Source organism: Ranitomeya imitator, chromosome 9 (genome assembly GCF_032444005.1).
Source record: "Ranitomeya imitator isolate aRanImi1 chromosome 9, aRanImi1.pri, whole genome shotgun sequence".
Classification (NCBI taxonomy): domain Eukaryota; kingdom Metazoa; phylum Chordata; class Amphibia; order Anura; family Dendrobatidae; genus Ranitomeya; species Ranitomeya imitator.
The window spans coordinates 46,457,436-46,482,952 of record NC_091290.1 but is presented as its reverse complement, the minus strand read 5'-3'; the positions used below and the strand labels follow the sequence as shown (position 1 = coordinate 46,482,952).

General features: G+C 43.8%; 1 protein-coding gene across 2 annotated transcripts in view; it reads left to right on the top strand.

Moving 5' to 3' along the window:
- Positions 1–24,964, top strand: part of CHID1 (chitinase domain containing 1) — a 507,376-nt gene extending 482,412 nt beyond the window's left edge. For both annotated transcript variants that reach the window (XM_069740216.1, XM_069740217.1), the window contains exons 11-13: positions 20,021–20,101; positions 20,466–20,508; positions 23,251–24,964. In XM_069740216.1, the coding sequence (XP_069596317.1) occupies positions 20,021–20,101; positions 20,466–20,508; positions 23,251–23,349 (223 nt within the window). In that variant the 3' untranslated portion in view covers positions 23,350–24,964. The remainder of the gene's footprint in view (positions 1–20,020; positions 20,102–20,465; positions 20,509–23,250) is intronic.
- Positions 24,965–25,517: the final 553 nt, after the last annotated feature.

The following is a 25,517-nucleotide window of genomic DNA, read 5'->3' as shown; positions in this document are numbered from 1 at the left end:
ATCTGCTCTTCGCTGCTGTCCCGATGGCCCCTATTTACTTTGTGGTCTCTTGTTACCTTTACGGCATGTGCCATACAGTTCATCCACATAATCACTGCAGCCAATGGTGCTGCCTGAATGTACAGCACAAGACCCCAGGACAGTGATTTTCTGCAGGGCCCATGTGAATGGGGATCACTTCGGGGACCAATTGACTAGTGGGACATTTGACAAGTGGGTACTGTTTTGTTTTTTTTCTTTTCTCAATATTGTGGTCACTTTATTCTCAGAGCTGAGGGGGGACCCAGAGTTCAGACCCTCACCAATTGTGAATTGATGCAATAATTAATATGAGATAAGAACAATTCTATAAAACCTGTATTGTCCATGGAGTAACAAAATTATACATTTGTGACTTCTACTCAGCTCAGGATATTATTTCTTGTGTTATTGAGCTGTGTGGGAAGGGGACTGGCAGACCAGCTCATTGTAGTAGCTAGCCCTCCTCTCTGTTTATGCATTGGTGATGACAGAAAAGGGGTCTGGCTTAGCTTCTGAAAGGTGAAAGTACGGTAGCCCCCATTACATGATGCCTACATCAAAAACACTGGCCTGTGTCGAGCACAGGGCTGGAAGTAGAGCTGTCAACTAAGGGGCCAAAGGGTATCGCTAAAGACCAGAGCACCTGAGATAATTACCAACCAAAAGGTCATTCGGCCTATGGTCAACTACTTTTGTGAAAATTGGGTCATGTATGGGAAAATAATGAATTTTTTTATCATATAATTACAGATTCTTCTAATATGTTGACAAATCTGTATCATGAAACCAGTGGCCCAAAAAAGCACAAATGTAAAACCCACGCAAACACGCCTTGCAGATGTTGTCCCTGGTGGGATTTTAATGCTGGACCCAACGCTGCAAAGTAACAGTGCAAAGACCTGTATTGTGGTATATATTTACCTCTGATGGGACCATATGCATATACTGTATGGTCTGATGCTGGCCGGACGCTAGAGACCAACTGCAGCAAACTCTTCAACCTTATTTCCATTTTTACAACTTCACAACAAACCTCCCAAAATGGCCTATGGGTATTCCTCTTCCAGTGCATTTATTCTTCTATTTTAAAATGTTATTATCAATGTGATCTTATTGAAGACTTATGTTTTATAAATTAGTTATCATCTTGGTCACTTGTAATAATAGTTGCATGTTGGAGGTCCCATTACTCCGATGTGTAGTCCTGAGACAGATGCTTGGATTACATATTGGACAGTCGCATCTCTCGTCATGGGACTAGTTCCCATATTACCCCATTTGCACAGTGTACTGGATCCTAACAGCGGCTGTGTCCGGATTCTTGTGCCGGTAATGGGGGACCAGGCGCTTACAGCTGGTATCCAAATAATGTTTCATTTTCATTGTGTACGTTCATGCAGCAGTGGGAGAGTTCTGGACTCTTCCGACTCCGTGAGAGCCAAGCTTGAAGCGAGCACTTAGGTGCTGACAGCAGGAGCGATCTGGGAGTTGTTACAGGAACTTCTGCTCATTATTTCCACTACGTTATCCCGTGCTTGTGCTTATTACAGTGCAGTGTGAGCATTTAATATATTTCTGAAGGCTTCCCTGCCTGCTGACTAATGTACTGCCAGCTTCCATAAGGTCATTAAGTCAGAAAGTCTGATGGGTTGATGGGAGCTGTCCATCTTGTCCCTGTGCCAGGATGTTCAGGATGTCATCTGCTGGCTTTTAGATACTTCTGGCAGGGCCGCCATCAGGGCATGACAGCCGTGACTGGCGTATGGGGCCCGGTGAGCAGAGGGGGCCGCATCGGGCCCCGTCTCATCTGGTCACCGGGCCCCCCCTGCAGGCGCTGCGGCAGCGGCACACTATTGACGTGCGGGCCCGCGCCCGCACGTCAATAGTTAACAGCCGCCAGCCAGTCTGAGGCTGGCGGCTGAATAGGACCGCAGTGCGCACTCGCCGCCGCCGGCGTCTGACGTCATTGTCAGCCGCCGGGCCCGGCGGCGAGTGCGTCTGTGTGGAGCCTGGAGAGGGAGCTTCACCCGGCGCTGGAGCTTGGCCAGGTAAGAAGTTGTGTTTTTTTTTTTTCTTTGAGAGCTGCTGCGATCCAGGGGGGCCCGGGGGGCAGGATGATGGACACACAGGGGCAGAAATGCTGGACACACAGGGGCAGAATGGTGGACACAGTGGGGCAGAATGCTGGACACACAGGGGCAGAAATGCTGGACACAGTGGGGCAGAATGGTGGACACAGTGGGGCAGAATGGTGGACACACAGGGGCAGAAATGCTGGACACAGTGGGGCAGAATGGTGGACACACAGGGGCAGAATGGTGGACACACAGGGGCAGAATGGTGGACACACAGGGGCAGAATGGTGGACACACAGGGGCAGAATGGTGGACACAGTGGGGCAGAATGCTGGACACACAGGGGCAGAAATGCTGGACACAGTGGGGCAGAAATGCTGGACACAGTGGGGCAGAATGGTGGACACACAGGGGCAGAATGGTGGACACACAGGGGCAGAATGGTGGACACAGTGGGGCAGAATGCTGGACACACAGGGGCAGAAATGCCGGACACAGTGGGGCAGAATGGTGGACACAGTGGGGCAGAATGCTGGACACAGTGGGGCAGAAATGCTGGACACAGTGGGGCAGAAATGCTGGACACAGTGGGACAGAATGGTGGACACACAGGGGCAGAATGGTGGACACAGTGGGGCAGAATGCTGGACACAGTGACACAGGGGCAGAAATGCCGGACACAGTGGGGCAGAATGGTGGACACAGTGGGGCAGAATGCTGGACACAGTGGGGCAGAAATGTGGACACACAGGGGCAGAAATGCTGGACACAGTGGGGCAGAAATGCTGGACACAGTGGGGCAGAAATGCTGGACACAGTGGGGCAGAAATGCTGGACACAGTAGGGCAGAAATGCTGGACACAGTGGGGCAGGATGCTGGACACAATGGGGGCAGGATGCTGGACACAGTGGGGCAGAAATGCTGGACACAGTGGGGCAGAAATGCTGGACACAGGGGCAGAAATGCTGGACACAGTGGGACAGAATGGTGGACACACACAGGGGCAGAAATGCTGGACACACAGTGGGGAAGAAATGCTGGACACAGTGGGGCAGAATGCTGGACACACAGGGGCAGAATTGCTGGACACAGTGGGGCAGAAATGCTGGACACAGTGGGGCAAAAATGCTGGACACAGGGGCAGAAATGCTGGACACAGTGGGACAGAATGGTTGACACACACAGGGGCAGAAATGCTGGACACACAGTGGGGCAGAATGCTGGACACAGTGGGGCAGAATGCTGGACACACAGGGGCAGAAATGCTGGACACAGGGGCAGAAATGCTGGACACAGGGGCAGAAATGCTGGACACAGGGGCAGAAATGCTGGACACAGTGGGGCAGAATGCTGGACACACAGTGGGGCAGAATGCTGGACACACAGTGGGGCAGAATGCTGGACACACAGTGGGGCAGAATGCTGGACACACAGTGGGGCAGAATGCTGGACACACAGTGGGGCAGAATGCTGGACACACAGTGGGGCAGAATGCTGGACACAGTGACAGGGGCAGAATGCTGGACATTGGGGCAGAATGCTGGACACAGTGGGGCAGAAATGCTGGACACAGTGACAGGGGCAGAATGCTGGACACAGTGACAGGTGCAGAATGCTGGACACAGGGGCAGACTGTGAGACCCAGGGGCAGAATGCGAGACACGGGGCAGAATGGAGATACGGGGCATGATTGGAGACACGGGGCAGGATGAAAGACATGGGGGCATGACTGGAGACAGATGGGGCAGGATTGGAGACAGATGGGGCAGAATGGAGACACAGGGGGCATGATTGGAGACAAGTGTCAGGATTGCAGACATGGGGGCATGGTTGGAGACATAGGGGGCAGAATGGAGACATGGGGCATGATTGGAGACACTGGGGGCAGAATTGGAGACAGATCGTGCAGGATCATGGGGCAGGATGGATATGATGGAGACAGATGGGGCAGGATGGAGAGATCACATGGGGCGATCATATGGGGCAGGATAAGGAGATCATATGGGGCAGAATGGATACTCATGAGGGCAGGATGGGAGAATATCTGGCTGACGCCAGGAATGAGACACACGGGGCCAGGCTGGGTGATATTATTAATACCATATGGGCTAATTTAGGGATATTATTACTGCAGTGATGTATTTATTTTATTTTTTGAGTATACTGTTTTAAATGGGGGGCGGTCCTGTTACTGTATAGAGTGATACTATGTCGCCTTCTTCATGTGGTGTAATGTAGAAGTTGTGAAAAATTAAGTAATGTGTTCTGCAAGCGGAGCTCGAGATAACTGTGTTATTTCCTGCAGAGAGAAGTCCTGGCTGGATGAAATGATGGCGGTCTGTGCTGGATGAAAGATGAAGGACTTCACCTAGAGACGTCACTGGTGAGTCAGTGTGTTACCTATACACTGACACTATACACTGTATACAGAGCTCCTGTGTATAATTTCACTAGTGATCACTATATTATCTGTACACAGACACTGCATACTAAGTACAGATCTCCTGTGTATAATGGCACTTATGGTGATAGTATGGTGCTTTTTTAAAAATTACTGATCAGAATTGTAGTATTCAGTCACTATGTGGTGGTAATATGTGGTCTGGACATGGTGTTGTGGTATTTGTTCCTTGTATGTGATATTATTCGATCACTGTGGTGGTAATATGTGGTCTGGTCATGGTGTTGTGGTATTTGTTCCTTGTATGTGATATTATTCGATCACTGTGGTGGTAATATGTCATCTGGTCATGGTGTTGTGGTATTTGTTCCTTCTATGTGATATTATTGGGCATTTTAAAAATTGAAAAATAAATAAAAATATACCTAAATTGTATTGCATATTTTAACAAATATTTAATAGGTTACAGCAGAGTAGGGCCCGGCCAAAAGTGTCTACCGTGTTATGGTGGCGGCTTAAAAAATCTTTTGGCCAAAACAAAAGCTGCCTGCTATATGTGTGATCTGGTGATGGGAACTGTTAATGTGTGATTGGTGAGAAGTGGAGTTTTTCCAAGAGAGAACGGTGGGACTGTGGACAGTTCGAGGGGTGGAGCCTGGAGGCGGGGCTGGGGTGGAGCCTGGGCGGAGTCTCAAGGGGGCCCCGAAAATTTTGCCAGTATGGGGCCCCGAAATTTCTAGTGGCAGCCCTGACTTCTGGTGGCCTCCATGATTGCATTTTGCGTATGGCTGCATTACTTATCTCAGATATGACTGTTGAAAAATGTATTCGTAACGATTATACACTGTTACGACTGACGGCTTTTGATGTAATCTCAACACGATATAGGGACATGGTGCACAACTGTGGAGGAACGATGGAGAGCACGGTTCTTCCAGGATACTCAGTACAAGCGATGAGACGGATGACCACGTATACCATCGGTGCTTACACCGAGCTCCTTTTCTCAAACCATTACAAGTGGTCTGGACAGAGTTGGGTGTCAGGGCTTGTAATCTCTTGGTGCGGTTACATATTATTTGCCGATGTACTTTGTAAAAGACAGAATAGAACTGAAATGGAATGAAACCTTTTCCTCCGTTTGTGTTAGATCCCTGCAAAGCCAATTTTAGTTTTATTTGCAGCTTTTATGCGTATTTGAATTTGATATCGGGAGAAAAAATATATATTTATTCCACAAAAGAGTCTTGTTTTCATTGTGACTGCAATATCCAGCTTCATTACAAGACTTACCGTAGCCTCCTCTCACCGCAGCCATAAAATCTCATCACAAATTCAAAAGGCCAGATCTAAAACGCACTGAAATGTTGAGAAGAGTGAAAATTATTTTTTCTTTTTCGTCTGCGGACGTCGCAAAAAGCTCAGAAATTGCAAAGCCGTTTTTAAATATATTCCCAATTGTTATACCCAGCTCCATTCACGCATTTCTAGCGGTGTAATGGCAGGGAGTATTCAGATTGTTCTCCAGTCAGCTGTCATCAAAGCCCTGAGATGCAGATCCAAGATTAGTCCTCACTATTGAAACTACATTTGCACATTAGTATTTGGAAATTGTTGTGTTGTCTCGTCTTATATATACAGTCATTCTCATTTTAGTGGCAGAAAAAGAACTGAGCAAAAGTGTATTTTTAGGGTTTCTGCTGTGTACATGTGGCTATAATAGGCCAACCTTTTAATGCAAAGATATTCCCTCTGCTTTATGTGTTTTTTATTTCTTTTACAAGTAGACATATACATATAATCCTATACGTCAGTGTTATATGTCTCTCAAGTTGGGAGCAGGGGACATAACAAATGCAGTCGCAGAGGGTGTGACTGTGACCAGGCCCGCCAACGCCTATTTCAGCCGAATGTGCGTCCCAGGACAAACATTCAGCTGAAGTGTATTGTGGCACAGGGACCCTCCGGCTCCCTGCACTGCAAAACATGTCACTAGCCAGTCAGAGGCTGAAAGCTGAAGGCAGCGTATGGCAGTGATGTAATGCGCAACCCATGACGCTGAAGTCAGTTACAGAAGAGGATACCGCATGTCATGGAAGCTGAGATAGGTAAGAATAATCTTTCCAGGATGGGAGTCATTATACAAAGAATGGGGGTCAGAATGTGTGTCATTATACCAGGATGGGTCCAAGGATGGCTGACACTATTATAAAATGGGGGACAGTCTACCAGGACGGGTCCCATAATCGAGGACATTTTTACAGGAAGGGGCCAGGATGGGAAACATTTACAGAAAGGGGCCCAGGATGGGGGAGAATATGCCAGGAAGGGCCCAAGATGGGGGATATTATACAAGGAAGGGCTTAAGAAGGGGGACATTATATAAGGAAGGGGCCCAGCATGGTGGAGATTATGCCAGGAAAGGGCCCAAGATGGGAGACAATATAACAGGAAGAGACGCAGGACTGGGGATATTATAACAGGAAGGGGCCTACAATGAAAGATATTGTTACATGATGGGAGACAGTATAAGAGAACGAGGCCAGGATGGGGGACATTATTACAGAAAGGGGCCCAGGATGCGGGGCATTATTACAGAAAGGGGCCCAGGATGCGGTACATTATTTTAGAAAGAGGCCTGAACGGGAGACATTATTAAAGAAAGGAGCCCAAGATGGGAACATTATTGCAGAAAGGAGCCAGGACGAGGGACATTATTACAGGAAGGTGGCATGATGGGGACACTTACATGTACAGTTAGGGCCAGAAATATTTGGACAGTGACACAATTTTCGCGATTTGGGCTCTGCATGCCACCACATTGGATTTGAAATGAAACCTCTACAACAGAATTCAAGTGCAGATTGTAACGTTTAATTTGAAGGGTTGAACAAAAATATCTGATAGAAAATGTAGGAATTGTACACATTTCTTTACAAACACTCCACATTTTAGGAGGTCAAAAGTAATTGGACAAATAAACATAACCCAAACAAAATATTTTTATTTTCAATATTTTGTTGCAAATCCTTTGGAGGCAATCACTGCCTTAAGTCTGGAACCCATGGACATCACCAAACGCTGGGTTTCCTCCTTCTTAATGCTTTGCCAGGCCTTTACAGCCGCAGCCTTCAGGTCTTGCTTGTTTGTGGGTCTTTCCGTCTTAAGGCTATGTGCACACGTTCAGGAATTCATGCAGAAAATTCCTGACAATTCCGGACATTTTCTGCATGAAATCCGCAAGAAAACCGCGTGCGTTTTTGCCGCGGTTTTGACGCGTTTTTGCCGCGGTTTTGTCCGGACACTTCCCAATGCATTTTGGAGTGGGAAATCCGCAAAAAAAAACGCAAAAAGATAGAGCATGTCCGGATTTTGTGCCTGATGCGTTTTTTTTGCGGAAAAAAACGCATCATGTGCACAAAACATGCAGAATTCATTCTAAATGATGGGATGCTTATTGTATGCGTTTTTTTGTGGTTTTATAGCGTTTTTATCGGGAAAAACCGCGAAAAAACCGGAACGTGTGAACACAGCCTAAGTCTGGATTTGAGCAAGTGAAATGCATGCTCAATTGGGTTTAGATCTGGAGATTGACTTGGCCATTGCAGAATGTTCCACTTTTTGGCACTCATGAACTCCTGGGTAGCTTTGGCTGTATGCTTGGGGTCATTGTCCATCTGTACTATGAAGCGCCGTCCAATCAACTTTGCAGCATTTGGCTCAATCTGGGCTGAAAGTATATCCCGGTACACTTCAGAATTCATCCGGCTACTCTTGTCTGCTCTTATGTCATCAATAAACACAAGTGACCCAGTGCCATTGAAAGCCATGCATGCCCATGCCATCACGTTGCCTCCACCATGTTTTACAGAGGATGTGGTGTGCCTTGGATCATGTGCCGTTCCCTTTCTTCTCCAAACTTTTTTCTTCCCATCATTCTGGTACAGGTTGATCTTTGTCTCATCTGTCCATAGAATACTTTTCCAGAACTGAGCTGGCTTCTTGAGGTGTTTTTCTGCAAATTTAACTCTGGCCTGTCTATTTTTGTTATTGATGAATGGTTTGCATCTAGATGTGAACCCTTTGTATTTACTGTCATGGAGTCTTCTCTTTACTGTTGACTTAGAGACAGATACACCTACTTCACTGAGAGTGTTCTGGACTTCAGTTGATGTTGTGAACGGGTTCTTCTTCACCAAATTAAGTATGCGGCGATCATCCACCACTGTTGTCATCCGTGGACGCCCAGGCCTTTTTGAGTTCCCAAGCTCACCAGTCAATTCCTTTTTTCTCAGAATGTACCCAACTGTTGATTTTGCTACTCCAAGCATGTCTGCTATCTCTCTGATGGATTTTTTCTTTTTTTTCAGCCTCAGGATGTTCTGCTTCACCTCAATTGAGAGTTCCTTTGACCGCATGTTGTCTGCTCACAGCAACAGCTTCCAAATGCAAAACCACACACCTGGAATCCACCCCTGACCTTTTAACTACTTCATTGATTACAGGTTAACGAGGGAGACGCCTTCAGAGTTAATTGCAGCCCTTAGAGTCCATTGTCCAATTACTTTTGGTCCCTTGAAAAAGAGGACGCTATGCATTACAGAGCTATGATTCCTAAACCCTTTCTCCGATTTGGATGTGGAAACTATCATATTGCAGCTGGGAGTGTGCACTTTCAGCCCATATTATATATATAATTGTATTTCTGAACATGTTTTTGTAAACAGCTAAAATAACAAAACTTGTGTCACTGTCCAAGTATTTCTGGCCCTAACTGTATGTCTTTATAGGATCTAGAACGCTACAAAGGTCCTTACATCTGACCAACATGGAGGTGAAGTCCAAGGTCCAAATTTAGCATTCAGGACCATGGGACTCTAGTTATGACACTGGTTGGCAGTGTTTATGGTTTGTTTATTTCTTACAACACCAACTAATTTGATTTTGATGTATTTAAAGGGAACTGGTCAGTAGATTCATGCTGCATCGACCACGAGCTGCATAAAACAGAGACTAGCTGCGGGATTGCAGTGACGCATATTTTTCTATGAAATTCTACAGCTTTTCAGAGAAAATATAGTTTGAAGATCCGGCCAGGTACCATAGACAAACACCAGACTAGTTCAGTGCCACTCAAGTGATTGACAGGTCTCTAGTTATGTTCACACATAGGAGAGACCTGTCATGTAACTAGAGGCTTGCAGGTAGAAGCTGGCTTAGGATCCTCTTGGGTGTGTCTTTAGTCCGTTATTACCCCGTGAGCCATGCCCTCTTAGTAAAGGCCATAGAAATTATCATAAAATAAAACTGTATGGAACCATATGTCCATTTGAAAAAAAGTGAGTTACTCATGGGAGCAGCAGGAATAAAGTAGGTGCAAAAACTGGCCAGTTTTGACCTGTTGACAGGTCCTCTTTAAAGGGAATGTTCTCTGAACATGCCATTGTCGGCGGGACTGGCTGACCCGCTGATGGGTATGAGACCTTCAGACAGTCCTTTGTTTTCAGGCAAGTTAAGCCATTGCCAGAGGTGTCTGGGAAGCAGCTTTCACCCTCTCTCCCCGTTGAAAACAAATGAATGCTTGGCTTTCAGAAACCTGAAAGAAACCCACAAAAACACAGAGAATAAACATGAAGATGTACTTCTTGCTGGGATTGAAATCCAGGATCCCTGTTCTACAAGGTAACAGAGCTAACTACTGTGCCTGTGTTATTCCTATTCTTTTGTATTGCCTTTTATTTTCTTAGGAGTAACAGTTTGATAGCTGCTGCTACATATTTTATATGATTCTTATTTATGGTTACATGTGTACCTGCTCCACTTGTGCTATCTCTTAACAGAAAAAGAAAACTTTAATAAATAATGCTAAAAATATGAAGGGTTGTTCTCATGTTTTTTTCTTCAGTAGCAAATCACTACTGTGCCTTCTTACTTGCCATGAGGTGGTGCATTACTGATGATTGACAGTTCAAGCCAGCGGCATGATCGTGCCACGGGTCCGAATTGTTCACTCACCCTTTCTACAGGCATAGGCCGCTTTACCTCTGCAGCATAGGAGAAGCATAGGGGATGCTTGGCTGGGGATATCCAGCTTAGAAGCGTGTACTCCTTGCCTAGAAGACCGGCTAGTAACAGTGAGCAGTGAAGTATAGAATCAAAAATCATGACAACGGAGAGGATTAATTGTTAAGTTGTTCATTTTTACAAGCACTTTACATTTTTACTGATTTATCAAGATGAGACAACCCTTTTGGCTATGTTCACACTTTGCAGATTCCACTGCGGATTTTTCCGCAGCAGAATTCCAAAATCCGCAGTGAAAACCCGTCGCGGTTTTTACTGCGGATTTATCGCGGTTTTTACTGCGGTTTCTTCTGCGGATTTTCATCTGCAGTTTCCTGTTGGATCAGGTGAAAATCCGCAGAAAAGAAATGACATGCTGCGGAATGTATTCCGCAGCGTTTCCGCTCGTTTTTTTCCGCAGCATGTGCACAGCGTTTTTTGTTTCCCATAGGGTTTGCATTGTACTGTAAACTCATGGGAAACTGCTGCAGATCAGCAGCGGTCAAATCAGCTGCGGATCCGCAGCAAAATCCGCAAAGTGTGAACATAGCCTTTAAGTGCATGAAAAAGGGACCCTAGTAACAGTTGGAGCCATTCTGTTTATGGGCAGAAAAGTGACTCAGTGGATAGCATTGATGTTTTGCAGCCAGTCCTGGGTTCACATCCCTCCAACGACATCATCCCCGTGTTTGCGTGGGTTTCCTCTGGTTTCTCAGTTTTCTCCCACACTCCAAAGTCATACTAATAGGGAGTTTATAATGTGAGCCCCAATGGGGACAGTGATGATAATATCTGTAAAGCGCTGCAGAGTATGATGGCACTATATAAGTAAAATAAATTCATATTTATCTATGGTTTGAGCCTAGTCAGAGACTGCCTATTCCTAAGTACAATAATTAGTAAACTAGAGATGATCGTGGCCCTTTATTTCATTCATATAATAGGAAAAAGCTGTGCACAGGAGGGCCTGTCCTATGTGTATTTCTTAAATTCAATCCTACAGCTTCTGTTGGTCAGAAGTTCATGTGACTGTTCTACTTTACTTAAAGGGGCACTGAATGTATAAATGAAATGCATAATAAAATATATTTTCCCTAGCTACTTGTCAGTCTGCAGTATAGTCTTCATGTTCGTGAAACAAACAATCTCAAACAGTGGCATGGAAACATTTGAGCACCTCAAAATTACTGTTATTTTGATCAGTTAAGCAAGTTGAACATGAAACGATCTCTAAAAGGTGCAAAGTTAAAGATGACATATTTACTTTGTATTTTTAGCAAAACAAAATATATATGGTCTTTTTTTTAAATTACAAAAAGGAAAATGGGTCAATGCAAAAGTTTGGGCACCCTTGGAGATTTGTGCACACAGATATTTGTGATGATGGTTCCAGACCTTAATTAGCGCGTTAGGGTTATGGCTTGTTCACTATCATCGTTAGAAAAGGCCAGATAATGCAAATTTCCCAGTGTTATAAAAACCCAGCCTTGTCTAACCTTGTGTCAACAAACTGCAGCCATGGGTTCTTCTAAGCAGCTGCCTAGCACTCTAAAATGAAAATGGTGGAGGCCCACAAAGCAGGAGAAGATAGCAAAGCATTCTCAAGTTGCCCTTTCCTCAGTTCGAAATGTAATTAAGAAATGGCAGTTCACAGGAACAGTGGAGGTCAAAATAAGGTCTGTAAGACCAAGCAAAATTTCAGTGAGGGCTGCTCTTGGAATTTCTACAGAGGCAACTGGAACTACTTATGAAGCTCTAGTTATATGGAAAATGCAGTATTAAAAAAATCGGTAGAATAGATTAAAAACTGTCTGAAAATTAAGGCTTGCCAATGGTTGTTGGGCCGAACTCTCTTATACACATGCATACTCGATTTGGCCAAGAATTCATATGATCTCAATAGGTAAAGGGGACTGAAGGTCGGTTTACATGGACTAACTGGTGGCACGATAAGACCTTCAATCGGTAAACTTTTACCAATAGGCAGTCGTTTTATCTTGGTTACACAGGCAAACTAATGTTAGCAATGCGCACTGAGCAATCTATATTAGATAAGCTGTCATAGTTCTCGGCAGCAAGAGTCTTGTTTCCACAGGACAATCCACTACCGAGAACGGTGATCTTTTGCATATGAAAAAAGATCATTTCAGCCGATGATGGAGCATTTTGCTCCTTCATCAGGTGATATGCAACCTGTTTACACTACAAAATAATCATGAAACAAGTGTTTTTCTGAACGCCTGCTCACAATTATCTTTCATTGTAAATGCAACTATAGCTAATCCAAAATGGTGTATTATGTATTTAGGTACAAAAGGATCAGGGAGTTGATATTCTTATCTCTCCGACTTATGTTGTAGTGAAGAGTCGAGAGGCAGTCATTCATATAAGATGAATATTGTCCAAACCAGCTGATCATCTAATGTGAGTCGACAGCTTACGATCCAACAACATCCAACCATTAAAGCATTCCTCCTCTGAACCACTTCAGACCTCTTAGGCTATGTGCACACGTATTCTGGTCCACTGCAGATTTTTCCGCAGCAGATTTGATAAATCCGCAGTGCAAGACCGCTGCGGATTTATCGCGGTTTTTCTGCAGGTTTTACAACTGCGGATTTCTATTGGAGCAGTTGTAAAACCGCTGTGGAATCCGCAGAAAGAAGTGACATGCTGTAGAATGTAAACTGCTGCGTTTCCGCGCGTTTTTTTCCGCAGCGTGTGCACAGTGTTTTTTGTTTCCCATAGGTTTACATTGTACTGTAAACGCAAGGGAAACGGCTGCGGACCCGCAGCTGCGGAAACGCTGCGGATCCGTAGCAAAATCCGCATCGTGTGCACATAGCCTTAGGGTACGTATCTGTAACACAAGTTTCAAATCTAGAGTTCAGAAAAGAGCTCTGTGGTGCCTATTACTATTAGCATAGTTATTTTACAAGGTGCACAAACTTCATCCATTTCTTCATTATGTTATGGATAAATTAATCTAATATCTTTATGTCTTTGTTGCGAAAATATCTCAAATACCTTATTTGTAAGCTGTTTCTATGTCTGAACAGGGAGTTTGCTATGCAATATTTTCCTGTTATCAGAGCAGTCTTGGTGCTGATACAAGAGTGTGCAGTAATGCACTAAGTTTTGTAAACTGCAGACTGCATCTCCACTGTATCTATAACATCTTTGCTCTGACATTTTTCTCATTGTTTTCTGTCTTGGGAATGCAAAATAGTAGAATGTTCAAAAAAGCTCGAATTAAAGCTTTTCTACCATCTTTTTACTGTAAAGTCTGCACAACTCCTTTACTTAGCTGGCTATGCTGATGCTCATGCCTTTTCTCTCCACCTTACATCTCTCAATGTTAGAAATGACATCAGTAAGTGAAGGAGATTGTATATGACATACAGGTCCTTCTCAAAAAATTTGCATATAGTGTTAAATTTCATTATTTACCATAATGTAATGATTACAATTAAACTTTCATATATTATAGATTCATTATCCACCAACTGAAATTTGTCAGGTCTTTTATTGTTTTAATACTGATGATTTTGGCATACAACTCCTGATAACCCAAAAAACCTGTCTCAATAAATTAGCATATTTCACCCATCTAATCAAATAAAAGTGTTTTTTAATAACAAACAAAAAAACCAACAAATAATAATGTTCAGTTATGCACTCAATACTTGGTCGGGAATCCTTTGGCAGAAATGACTGCTTCAATGCGGCGTGGCATGGAGGCAATCAGCCTGTGACACTGCTGAGATGTTATGGAGGCCCAGGATGCTTCAATAGCGGCCTTAAGCTCATCCAGAGTGTTGGGTCTTGCGTCTCTCAACTTTCTCTTCACAATATCCCACAGATTCTCTATGGGGTTCAGGTCAGGAGAGTTGGCAGGCCAATTGAGCACAGTAATACCATGGTCAGTAAACCATTTACCAGTGGTTTTGGCACTGTGAGCAGGTGCCAGGTCGTGCTGAAAAATGAAATCTTCATCACCATAAAGCATTTCAGCCGATGGAAGCATGAAGTGCTCCAAAATCTCCTGATAGCTAGCTGCATTGACCCTGCCCTTGATGAAACACAGTGGACCAACACCAGCAGCTGACATGGCACCCCACACCATCACTGACTGTGGGTACTTGACACTGGACTTCAGGCATTTTGGCATTTCCTTCTCCCCAGTCTTCCTCCAGACTCTGGCACCTTGATTTCCGAATGACATGATGACATGATGAAAATTTGCTTTCATCAGAAAAAAGTACTTGGGACCACTTAGCAACAGTCCAGTGCTGCTTCTCTGTAGCTCAAAAGTGGCTTTACCTGGGGAATGCGGCACCTGTAGCCCATTTCCTGCACACGCCTGTGCACGGTGGCTCTGGATGTTTCCACACCAGACTCAGTCCACTGCTTCCTCAGGTTCCCCAAGGTCTGGAATCGGTCCTTCTCCACAATCTTCCTCAGGGTCCGGTCTCCTCTTCTCGTTGTACAGCGTTTTCTGCCACATTGTTTCCTTCCAACAGACTTACCATTGAGGTGCCTTGATACAGCACTCTGGGAACAGCCTATTTGTTGAGAAATTTCTTTCTGGGTCTTACCCTCTTGCTTGAGGGTGTCAATGATGGCCTTCTTGACATCTGTCAGGTCGCTAGTCTTACCCATGATGGGGGTTTTGAGTAATGAACCAGGCAGGGAGTTTATAAAAGCCTCAGGTATCTTTTGCATGTGTTTAGAGTTAATTAGTTGATTCAGAAGATTAGGGTAATAGGTCGTTTAGAGAACCTTTTCTTGATATGCTAATTTATTGAGACAGGTTTTTTGGGTTATCAGGAGTTGTATGCCAAAATCATCAGTATTAAAACAATAAAAGACCTGACAAATTTCAGTTGGTGGATAATGAATCTATAATATATGAAAGTTTAATTGTAATCATTACATTATGGTAAATAATGAAATTTAACACTATATGCTAATTTTTTGAGAAGGACCTGTATAAGAGTATGTAGAAGCAAGGAAAGCATCCAGGAAGGGCAGCTCGCACAAGCTGAACTGTATCAGAATTTAGATTGGAAGGAAAGCGCACCTAATGCAGTCTGATGGGGGACATCCCACAGACTGTGCACGAAGAAAGTGAATCACCCATAGTAAACTCTGCAGTTTTGGGGAATGCCACAATCCTTAGCAAAGGAGAATAGATGCTTTGATGAGCTGTAGAAGAAGAAATTGTCTATGCTGATACTTGAGAACTAGGAAAGACATATTACTGGGAGAATAGTCTGAAACTACCAAGACATTTTGTACAATTGTTGCTTCCAATTTTGTGGGAACAGTTTGGTTTAGGCCCTTTTTATGTTTCTGAATGAGTCACTGTGATCCGTTGAATTGAGCACGGTCCATAAAGACATGATTGGTGGAGTTTGGTGTACATGTCCGGCCGGCTGCCCAGAGCCTATGACCTCATCCCCATCCAACACCCATGGGTTGAACTAAAACAGAGAATGTTTTAAAAGATAAAACTGTGCTTTACTTACCGTCCCTGGATCCAGCGCTAAGTATCTGCTGCTGCTTCCGATGTCGGTTAATGTCTGCTGCGCTTACATCACGTGGACATTGTTGCAGCCAGCGGTTGAGCTTCTCGGCTCTGCCAGAGTTGACTGCTGAGCTCACTGTTTGACTGCAGAGCTGTCAATGTGACGTGACGTTAGTGGAGATTCAGCGCTGTTCCCGGGAAGGGGAGGAAAGACCCAAGGGAGAGGGCTTTTCTGAAATCGGAAAACCACTTTAAACTATACAAAAAGCTATGTATTCATCAGATGAATGATACAATATTAATCATATACAAAATGTAATATCTTTATTTTGAAGCTGGAGTCTGTACATTTCTACGGACTTTACAACGCTGACTACACTGCCCTGTGTCGCTGTGACTGGTAAATAATGAAGGGGATCTGATCGGTTGGGCTTTTGGGAGCCAGACGCCCCACTGATCTTATATTGTTAAGTTATCAATGTTGTGTTCCTGGAAACCCCTGAACAGAATGAAGCCCTTCTGGGAATTTATTTTCCCTTTTCATACGGTATATACAGTATGTGATGGTGCTTGTGGTCACATCAGTGAGGACGTATTATATAGAAGATATTAGCATAATTTATGTTCGTGTTCTGTGAAAAGATGGGAGACATCTTGTAGATTGTAAGCTTGCGAGCAGGGACCTCACCCCTAATGTCACTGTTTAAATTTTTTGTCTTAACTTTTACTGAATGTATTGTCTGTACATGTCCCCGCTTAATTGTAAAGTGCTGCGGAATATGTTGGCGCTATCTAAATAAAAATTATTATTATTATTATAGACATCTCCTATAGACACTGTGACACTTGTCACTTGAGAAAACCTAGCATCCGTAAGGCTAAGATAACTCATGGGCTTGTGTGTAGAGTTTATCTTGGGCGTTTGTGGAAAGGACTTTTTAAGGTCAGACCATACTGACATTTCTAGAACGGATGGAACTTTAATAGAAAAGTGAGCAGAGACAATTATTTAGATTTATCTAGCGAAAGTATGTATTTTGGGAGAATACCACGACCCAAGCAGATCGCAGATGCAATACAACATTTGTATTGTGAGATATTGCATTAGAAAACTTGAGATTTGCAATGACATTTAGGGATGTTCAATTACTTTTGCAAAGACAATTTGAGAGGCGGTTTCAAGGTGACAAAGAAATCAGATATGTCCGGAGGGAAAGGTTAGATAAAAAAAATCGTCAGATAAAATCTGAGAAATGATTCTTTTATTACGAATATAATCAAGTCCTCCTTTACAGCTTCCCACATCTGTCAGTACAGGAGATCACAGCAGCTCCATACACAATATTAGACTCCAGAATTGGACATCTCAGTGGCCTCCAATCTGGGGCTCTTCTCCGTTTTCAGAACTACAACTCCATGTTATATCAACTGGATAGATGTTAGGACTTGTATCTGGGACATATAGTATATGTATGTACTAGCCTCTCCATTTTTATGCAAGATCCAAAAATTGATGAGTGAGTGCAACCACCTCTCCATTCTTGACACCATGCACAGGGGCTTTTTTCTCAAGATAGATATGTACCTCTCTACATTTCACATTTTCCTTTCCGTGGGTGGCACCATAATAACGCCCCCGGCAGCAGGCGCACGGTCTGGGTGTTATGTTCGACACCAATCTTTCCTTCACCTCCTATATACAATGTTTTGCCCGCTCTTGTCACTTACACCTAAAGAACATCTCTAGAATTCTCTCCTTTCTCACCATGGAAACAGAAACCCTCACTGTCGCCCTGATCCACTCCCGCCTGGACTACTGTAATTCTCTATTAATTGGCCTCCCCCTCACTCCGCTTTCCCCTCTCCAGTCCATCCTTAATGCAGCAGCCAGGGTCGTCCATCTGGCTAATCGGTACGCGAGCTCCTCCGCCCTTCGCCAGTCATTGCACTGGCTGCCCATTCATTATAGGATCCAATTTAAACTGCTCATTCTCACGCACAAAGCTCTCCACAGTGCGGCACCCGCCTACATCGCCTCACTCATTTCTGTTTATCAGCCTACACGCTCGTTACACTCCGCAAGCGACTTAGCGACTTTCGACTAACATCCGCACTGAACCTTCCACTCCCCGGCTCCAAGACTTCTCCGAGCTGCATCTATTCTTCAGAACACTGTACCCCAAAACATTAGGACTAATCTCAACTTACACAGTTTTAGGTGTTACCTAAAAACACATCTGTTTAGGGCGGCCTATCACATTCCCTAATTGCAAAAGCACTACAAATATTGGCTGGTGAGCAGCTTGTGCAGTCTTTATCTATCTTCCATTTCCTCAAGATGGCTGGACCATCATTGTAAATAAGCCCCTGTACTTTGTGCCACCCCCACCTCATTGTAGAGTGTAAGCTCTTACGGCATTATTTTGCTTTAATTATTGTATTATCTTTACCTTTACTTATGACTGTTTTATATATGAACTGCAGAACTGTAAAGCGCTGCGCAATATGTTGGCGCTATATAAAGATTATTATTATAGATGCAGGTCCTACAGATATGCCATAAATGTCCCAGATGAGCAACTAGTGATGAGTGAGCTATTTCATGCTGTCTTCATTTTACACAGCAAAAACCCTCTGACAGATTCACTTTAAGGCAACCCCAATTTTAAATGTAGCCACATGGGCATCAGCCAGTAGCCACTGGTCTGGCTCCTAACATCTACTATGGTCACTTCTCACTATAGTGACTGCATCCAGATAAGAGATTTTAAAATTTTGCATTAGAGAAAAGGTGCATTACATTACTCATATCTAGTGATGAGAGAGCATGTTGGATAAGGTGTTATTCGAGCATGCTCAGGCGTTAATAAAGTGTGTTCGGCGTGCTCGAATACTACATTCGTGTCCCCACGGCTGCATGTCTCATGGCTGTTTGACAGCTGCAACATGTGCAGGGTTTACCTGTCTGTTAGTCAATCCCTGTATGTGTTGCTGCTAATGAACAACCACGAGACATGCAGCCGCGGAGACTCAAACTTAGTATTTGAGCATTTTCCCCTGAAAGGTGTCAGCCGTCCTAAAGGGGTTGTCCACTACTAGGACAACCCCTTCTTAAATTAAATGTTCGGCCCCGATAAAATAGTAAAGCCTATACTCACCTCCCATGCCGGCTCAATTTGAGTGGTGTCCGGCACTCGCCATCGGAGGGCTGTGATGCAGTGGAATGACACGTGATGCTCAGCAGCCAATCAGCGCAGGCATCACTGTCTCCGCCTCCAGACAAACTGAACATGAAGAGGAAGTCCGGATTGAGCTGCGGCCCTGGCTTCTCTTCATGTTCAGTTCATACGAAGGCGGAGCCTGTGACGCCAGCGCTGATTGGGTGCCGGCGTCATGTGCCACCACACTGCATAACGGTCCTGTCAGTAGAGACCTCCTCTTTGTAGGTGCTGGCTGTACGTGCAGTGAATGTGCCCCTAGACGGACCAGTATAACAAGACCCCAGTGGCTGAGCTTCTTTTATTTGGGTGAGCAGTGAAACATTCATAGAATGTAACTGTCGGGCCTACACCTCATACATGTCTGATAGTCGTGCGATAAGGGCTAATTGAATGCCATGCCTTGCTGTTCGTTGAATCCGAGCAGGTACCTCGCTCATCTCAATGAGCCTTTAAGCTTTCATCTATTAGAAAAGGAAACATTCATTAATCAAGCATAGCGGCAGCTAATTATTGGGTGGTATTTGAGGTAAAGTTTAATGCCATCCTTTCAATGCTTGACTAATTTCTCTTGAAACGTACCATTGTAAGCGAGCGCCAAGCTGCAGAGACCATTATTTCTATGTTAAGTAGAATATATGAGCAGAAAAAAGCCCATCTGCCGCTGTTAAGCTGACTCCGCATTAACCCCACCGCTTGGTTGATCTGCAGGTACATTGAAATACTGAAGGAGCATAAGCCGAAGATACTGTGGGACCAGCACATTGCGGAACATTACCTGGAATATAAAAAGTGAGTACCGCATGGGGTCGTCCTGCTCTGTATGGGATGGAAGAGGATGGACAGGGAAAGGACACAAATCTGCAGACCACCATGGTCACAAGATCACGCTGAACCATCCGGCGCTCAGCAATAATTTATAGTTATTTTCTCTGCTTAGTGGCTGATTGTATTTCATGTCGGGAAAATTGCCACAAAAAGTAGAACAAATGGCTCTTAACCATCATCAGATTGCCCAGGCTTATTGTTAAAGAGAACTGGGGTCTGGGCCCCCCAGAAAGGTTTAACCAAACACAGCTGAAGTGGATGTCTGTCATATTTCCAGAATGCAATCTCTGCAATGTTCAGCTTCTTAAGACATGTTGTTTTCTTACAGGAATAAAGGAGGAAAGCATGCAGTCTTCTATCCAACCCTGAAGGTGAGGAATGGAAAAGTACATCGTCCGCCTCTTACCTATAGGGGATGAGGTGGGGCTGCTAGAATATCCATAGGTTCACCAAGCCATGGATGTTCACTTTCCATATAATCATGCAGGTTCTGCTAATGCATAGCTCTTTACCGGAAGGGGAAAGTCTCCTGCCGCTGCTGTTCTTCCCATTGGGATGGATGTGATATTCTAATGGATAAGAGGGGTATTTTCCAGAGGAGACATGTTGAAGCTGTTAAACAAAACAATGAATTGTATGAAGGGAAAAAATGAGTTGTAAGACCTCATGCACACAGTACCATATGGCACTTTGAGATCTATATGTGCGTTGCAAAAAATTTTCAAGCAGTTTTTATCCCATTGAGACAATAACCAGTACACATTGTGATATTTCTAAAAGATCCCTATACCCAGTTTAAATTGTTCAGTCTGCATTGTAACATACCATTAACAGGTGTCTGTCTGTCAAGTTATTTCTAATTGAAGTAGAAGTAGTAGCACAGCTAGATGACTTGTGCAGGATGGAGACAAGCCGCCAAGGATCAGCCTTGGCCTAGTCATACAAGTCATATGGTCCCCATATAGTAGCACAGCCAGACAACTTGTTCGGGCAGCATAAATCAGATGACAGGCTCCTTTTCACCAGATCCCTCTGTAGCAGTTGAACATATGCTTTAAATTGCTGTATTCTTTCATGTAAACCATGGCCGTTGCTATATATTTACATTGCAGGAGTAGTTCCGAGCTCAGTGATTTAGCTTTATTTTGCCTGCAGGATTAATTGATTTCAGCACCTTCTTGAGAGGATTGTGGACGGACTCTAGATGCTGCACAGAAATTGCTATATTTGAAGCTATTACATGCACTGTTCCAAAAAATAATGGAAACACTTCTACAACACCGTATAACCCCATATCATTCAAAATTCAAAGATATCAATCTGTCCAGTTAGGAAGTACGAGTTATTTGCACCAAAGCAGGTGACATTGATTCACAATTAAAGTGACAACAGGAGCAGAGACAGTAAGACAACCCAAAATAGGGAATGGTGTTGAGGACAGTGGCCACAGACAATTCCTCTCTACATATCCATCCTGGCTCTGATTCTACTCTAGTTTTGCATCTTGTTTTTGTCATTGTCACTACCGGTTTCTTGATGTGGTACCTGTACATGTAGTCTTGTTCCTACAGGATGGCACATCCATATGCATCATTGCAAGATGCATGACTGCTTGCTACACTAGAAAAGACAGACATCGAGAGACATCAACCCAGCGAAAGACTGGTATCTACTTCTTTGTGCAAGGATGAACATGAGCAGCACTGTCAGAGTCCTACAAAATGACCTCCAGTGGGCAACTGGCTCTCATGTTTCTGACTAAGCATGGAAAATTGACTCCAAGAGAGCCCAAGGTCTTGTAGTGGGACCTGTGCACACATGACCGACACTGTGCAGCTTGATTGGCATTTGCTAGAGAACATTGGCATCCCGTTCTGTTCACAGTAGTGCCACTGATTGTCTAGGAGCTCACTGATGCCAGATCCACGTCTGGAACGTCCTCGGGACACCATCCACAGTCTCATCGGGAGCATTCCCAGGAGCTGCATATACAGCACATGGGGACTGTGCACATTACCGAGTCACACTATGATCTGTCATAATGAAATTCACAGAAATTGGATACACAAATGATTTCAATCTCTTAGACTACTTTCACACTAGCGTCGGTACGGGGCCGACGCATGGCGACGTACCAACGCACGTTGTCAAAGAAATGAACAACGGGGGCAGCGGATGCAGTTTTTCAACGCCTCCGCTGCCCCATTGTAATGTTCGGGGAGGAGGGGGCGCATGCGCGGTCGAAAATGGCGAACTCGATGCACAAAAAAAGTTACATGTAACTTTTTTTGTGCTGAGGGTCTGCCAAAACACGACGCATCCTTCGCACGACGGATGCGACGTGTGGCCATATGTCGCAATGCGTCGCTAATGCAAGTCTAGGGAGAAAAAACGCATCCTGCGGGCACATTTGCAGGATGCGTTTTTTCTCCAAAATGACGCATTGCGACGTATGCCAAACAACGCTAGTGTGAAAGTAGCTTTAGGGTATGTTTCCACGCTCCGTATACGGCAGCACTTTGTACGCAGCACATGTCCACTCCATCCAAAGCGCTGCCAGCTTTTGTACGCGCGGTGATTCCGCATGTGCTCAATGAACCATGCAAAATCACCGCATCCAATACATTTAACTGTGATATTTATCTTTTGGAGACTGACGCAAGATAAATAGACATGCTGCAGTCTAGAAAGACACGCCGCATGTGTGTATACGCAGGGAAGCCGGAAGCGTCCCTGCATACATAGTGGAGATAGGATTTCATAACAGCCCCTCCACTATACTGTAACATCTGTACGCAGTGTCTAATCTGCAGAATTTACTGACCGTGGAAACATGCCCTTTGATTTCCGGGCTGATTAGGAATCCTGTGCTCTGTTGGTTGATGATTTTTGTTCCCATTGACTGTTGATACATCACTGTGCTCCCATTGAATGACAAACTTTATATTTGCAAAGATTTTAAACTTGAATCTTTCTTTCATAGAGGTCCTATTTTATATTGTACTTTTTGGGGGCCCAAAAATCTTGTTTAAAAAAGGTATTTCTGAAAAATATAGTATAACAATGAACCTCCCTTCATGCCAGTTTTTTTGTAATTCGTTTTCATCTATCAGTCTATACAGGTGCGACTAGACCTTGCAAAGGAGCTGGGAACTGGGATATCTATCTGGGAGCTGGGACAAGGCTTGGACTATTTCTATGACCTTTTATGATAACAAGCTGTGATTGTACGATGAACGGACATGTTTATTAAAAGCAATACAGATGACACCGAAGCTGGAAGCTCTTACCTTGGTCTGTTCACACAGCACTTTGGGTTTGATGTCCCTAGTGCCCTGCGTAAGCTCTAAATTCTTTATTTCTTCACCTTTCTGCACTTTCTTCTCGATGGGACTTTAAATAGCTAAAAAAAAAAAACTTTCAAACCATAAAGTTAGTCTTTTTCCCTTTAAGGAAGTCTGGAAGCAGTTCTCAATGACTTCACATGAAGTTCTGTATAACAAACTACTTTCAAGATGTAGACTAGTGATGAATGCTGCAACTTCAGGCTTTAGTCAAGGGTTCCTGGTAAGATATAAAGTGTCAAATTTCTGCACAACTCCGACTATGCATTGGGAGAGCAAAATGATGCTCTGAGCCACTCTAAGCTTTTTTTTTTATTTTAGAATTACTTTCCTGTACTAGATATACTTACTCAAACTTTTGCCTTAATTTAAATTTCATCTCTTTTGCTGTTAAAGTGAATAAATAGAATATCAAGTTATTAGACCAATGACTAGAGGCATGTGAGTAAAGAGCCTTTCATCTTTAATAAATACGTACCTTGCGTGTAGCATTTTATCTTGATATTTTAGAGAAATCCAGCGTTGAAGTGCAGGGGGCCAGCGCTGCACTTGCAGTTCTTTTGTCTCTCTCCCTTTCCCCTGCCAGCCTCGGGTCTCTGACAGACAGGTCATTCTTCTCTTGGTGACCTGCTTAAGATTTTGCACAGGCGTCGTTATTGCTCTGGTGGTGTCTATCAGAGGGGGCAGGGCATGCGCAGTTCGATAGTCCAGGTCTCACAGTGTCATCAGGAACGTACTGTGCATGTTCTGCCCCCTTTAAGTAGATGCCCCCAAGGTAATGACGGTGCCTGCTCAAAGTCAGGCGGTGGAGACAGATCATTGAGACAAGAAGGACCTATCTGTTAGAGGTCAGTGATGAGTAGGGAAAAGGAAGTGAGGCAGCGGATATGGAAGTGCAGTGTCCGCCCCCTGTTCCTGTAAACAAGCGAGACACCACCCACTTTTACTGCAGTCATAATGCGAGCTGGCAGAACACTAGGTTTTCATGGAAAATTTCAGCAGCTACTCACCCTAGTTTTTAAAACTGCAAAATGTGAAACCTGCTAAAATTATTTTTCATATTTTATACTTTAAAAAAAATAAAAGTTAATATTTATTTTTCTTTATATAAAACATATTTTGCATATTTTCAATTGATGTGAAAATAGAATTCTACAAGTAAGGTAAGGATTTACTAAGGATTAAAGGCTCTTTACTCACATGCCATTAGTTAGGGGTCTAGTATCCTGATGATAGGTTCACTTTAAACAAGAATGTACCTGAGTCAGTCTATCCTAGTTGTAAGGAAATGAAAAGTATGACGCAAACTGGCAAAATTTAATTTTTTTGAAAATTTGAGTCATAAATGCTGAAACTTTTGGGCTAGAAGTTTTTTTCTTAATAAATACATAAGAAACAGCGCTGATCTGTTTTGGGAATGCTATTATTAAAACATAATTTGCATAATGAAAATTAAAAGTGAATAAATGAAATATTCTGTAAAGGTGTTGTCTTGTAATAGTCTTAATCACAGAAAGTTGCTCATCTGGGATTCGGACAATATTGTGTAATGTATAACAGTAAACAGGCTATAGGAGACTACTTTTCTTGTTGAAAATCTTGGGGATTGTTTGCATTTTCCTGTGTACACATCTTTGATGAAAAACGACGATCACTGAGGCACAGAATGAAGGCACCTAGCAATCACGTATGAGCTCAGCAATATACAGTATTTATCTGAAGAGTTGTTATTTTTCCCGCCACTTCTTTCCCTTTTTCAACTGTCTTCACTGTTCATGGTGTCATGCGTCGGGGTTCGAACCCTTGAACCTTTGCTTTGTGGCCGGCTTCCCTGTGCTGAGCCACAGCAGATACACTTTATTTCTGGGTATTTAGTGTCTGTTATCCATGATTCAGTCGTTTAGGGTAACAGGTGTTTTCATTTTCTCATTTGTCTGCCTGATTATTTTTCGGGTGCGGCTTTACATACCTTCCCCCTGCTGGTATTTCCTACTGGTGATAGTCTCATTTGGATCTCCAACCATACTGCTATAGTT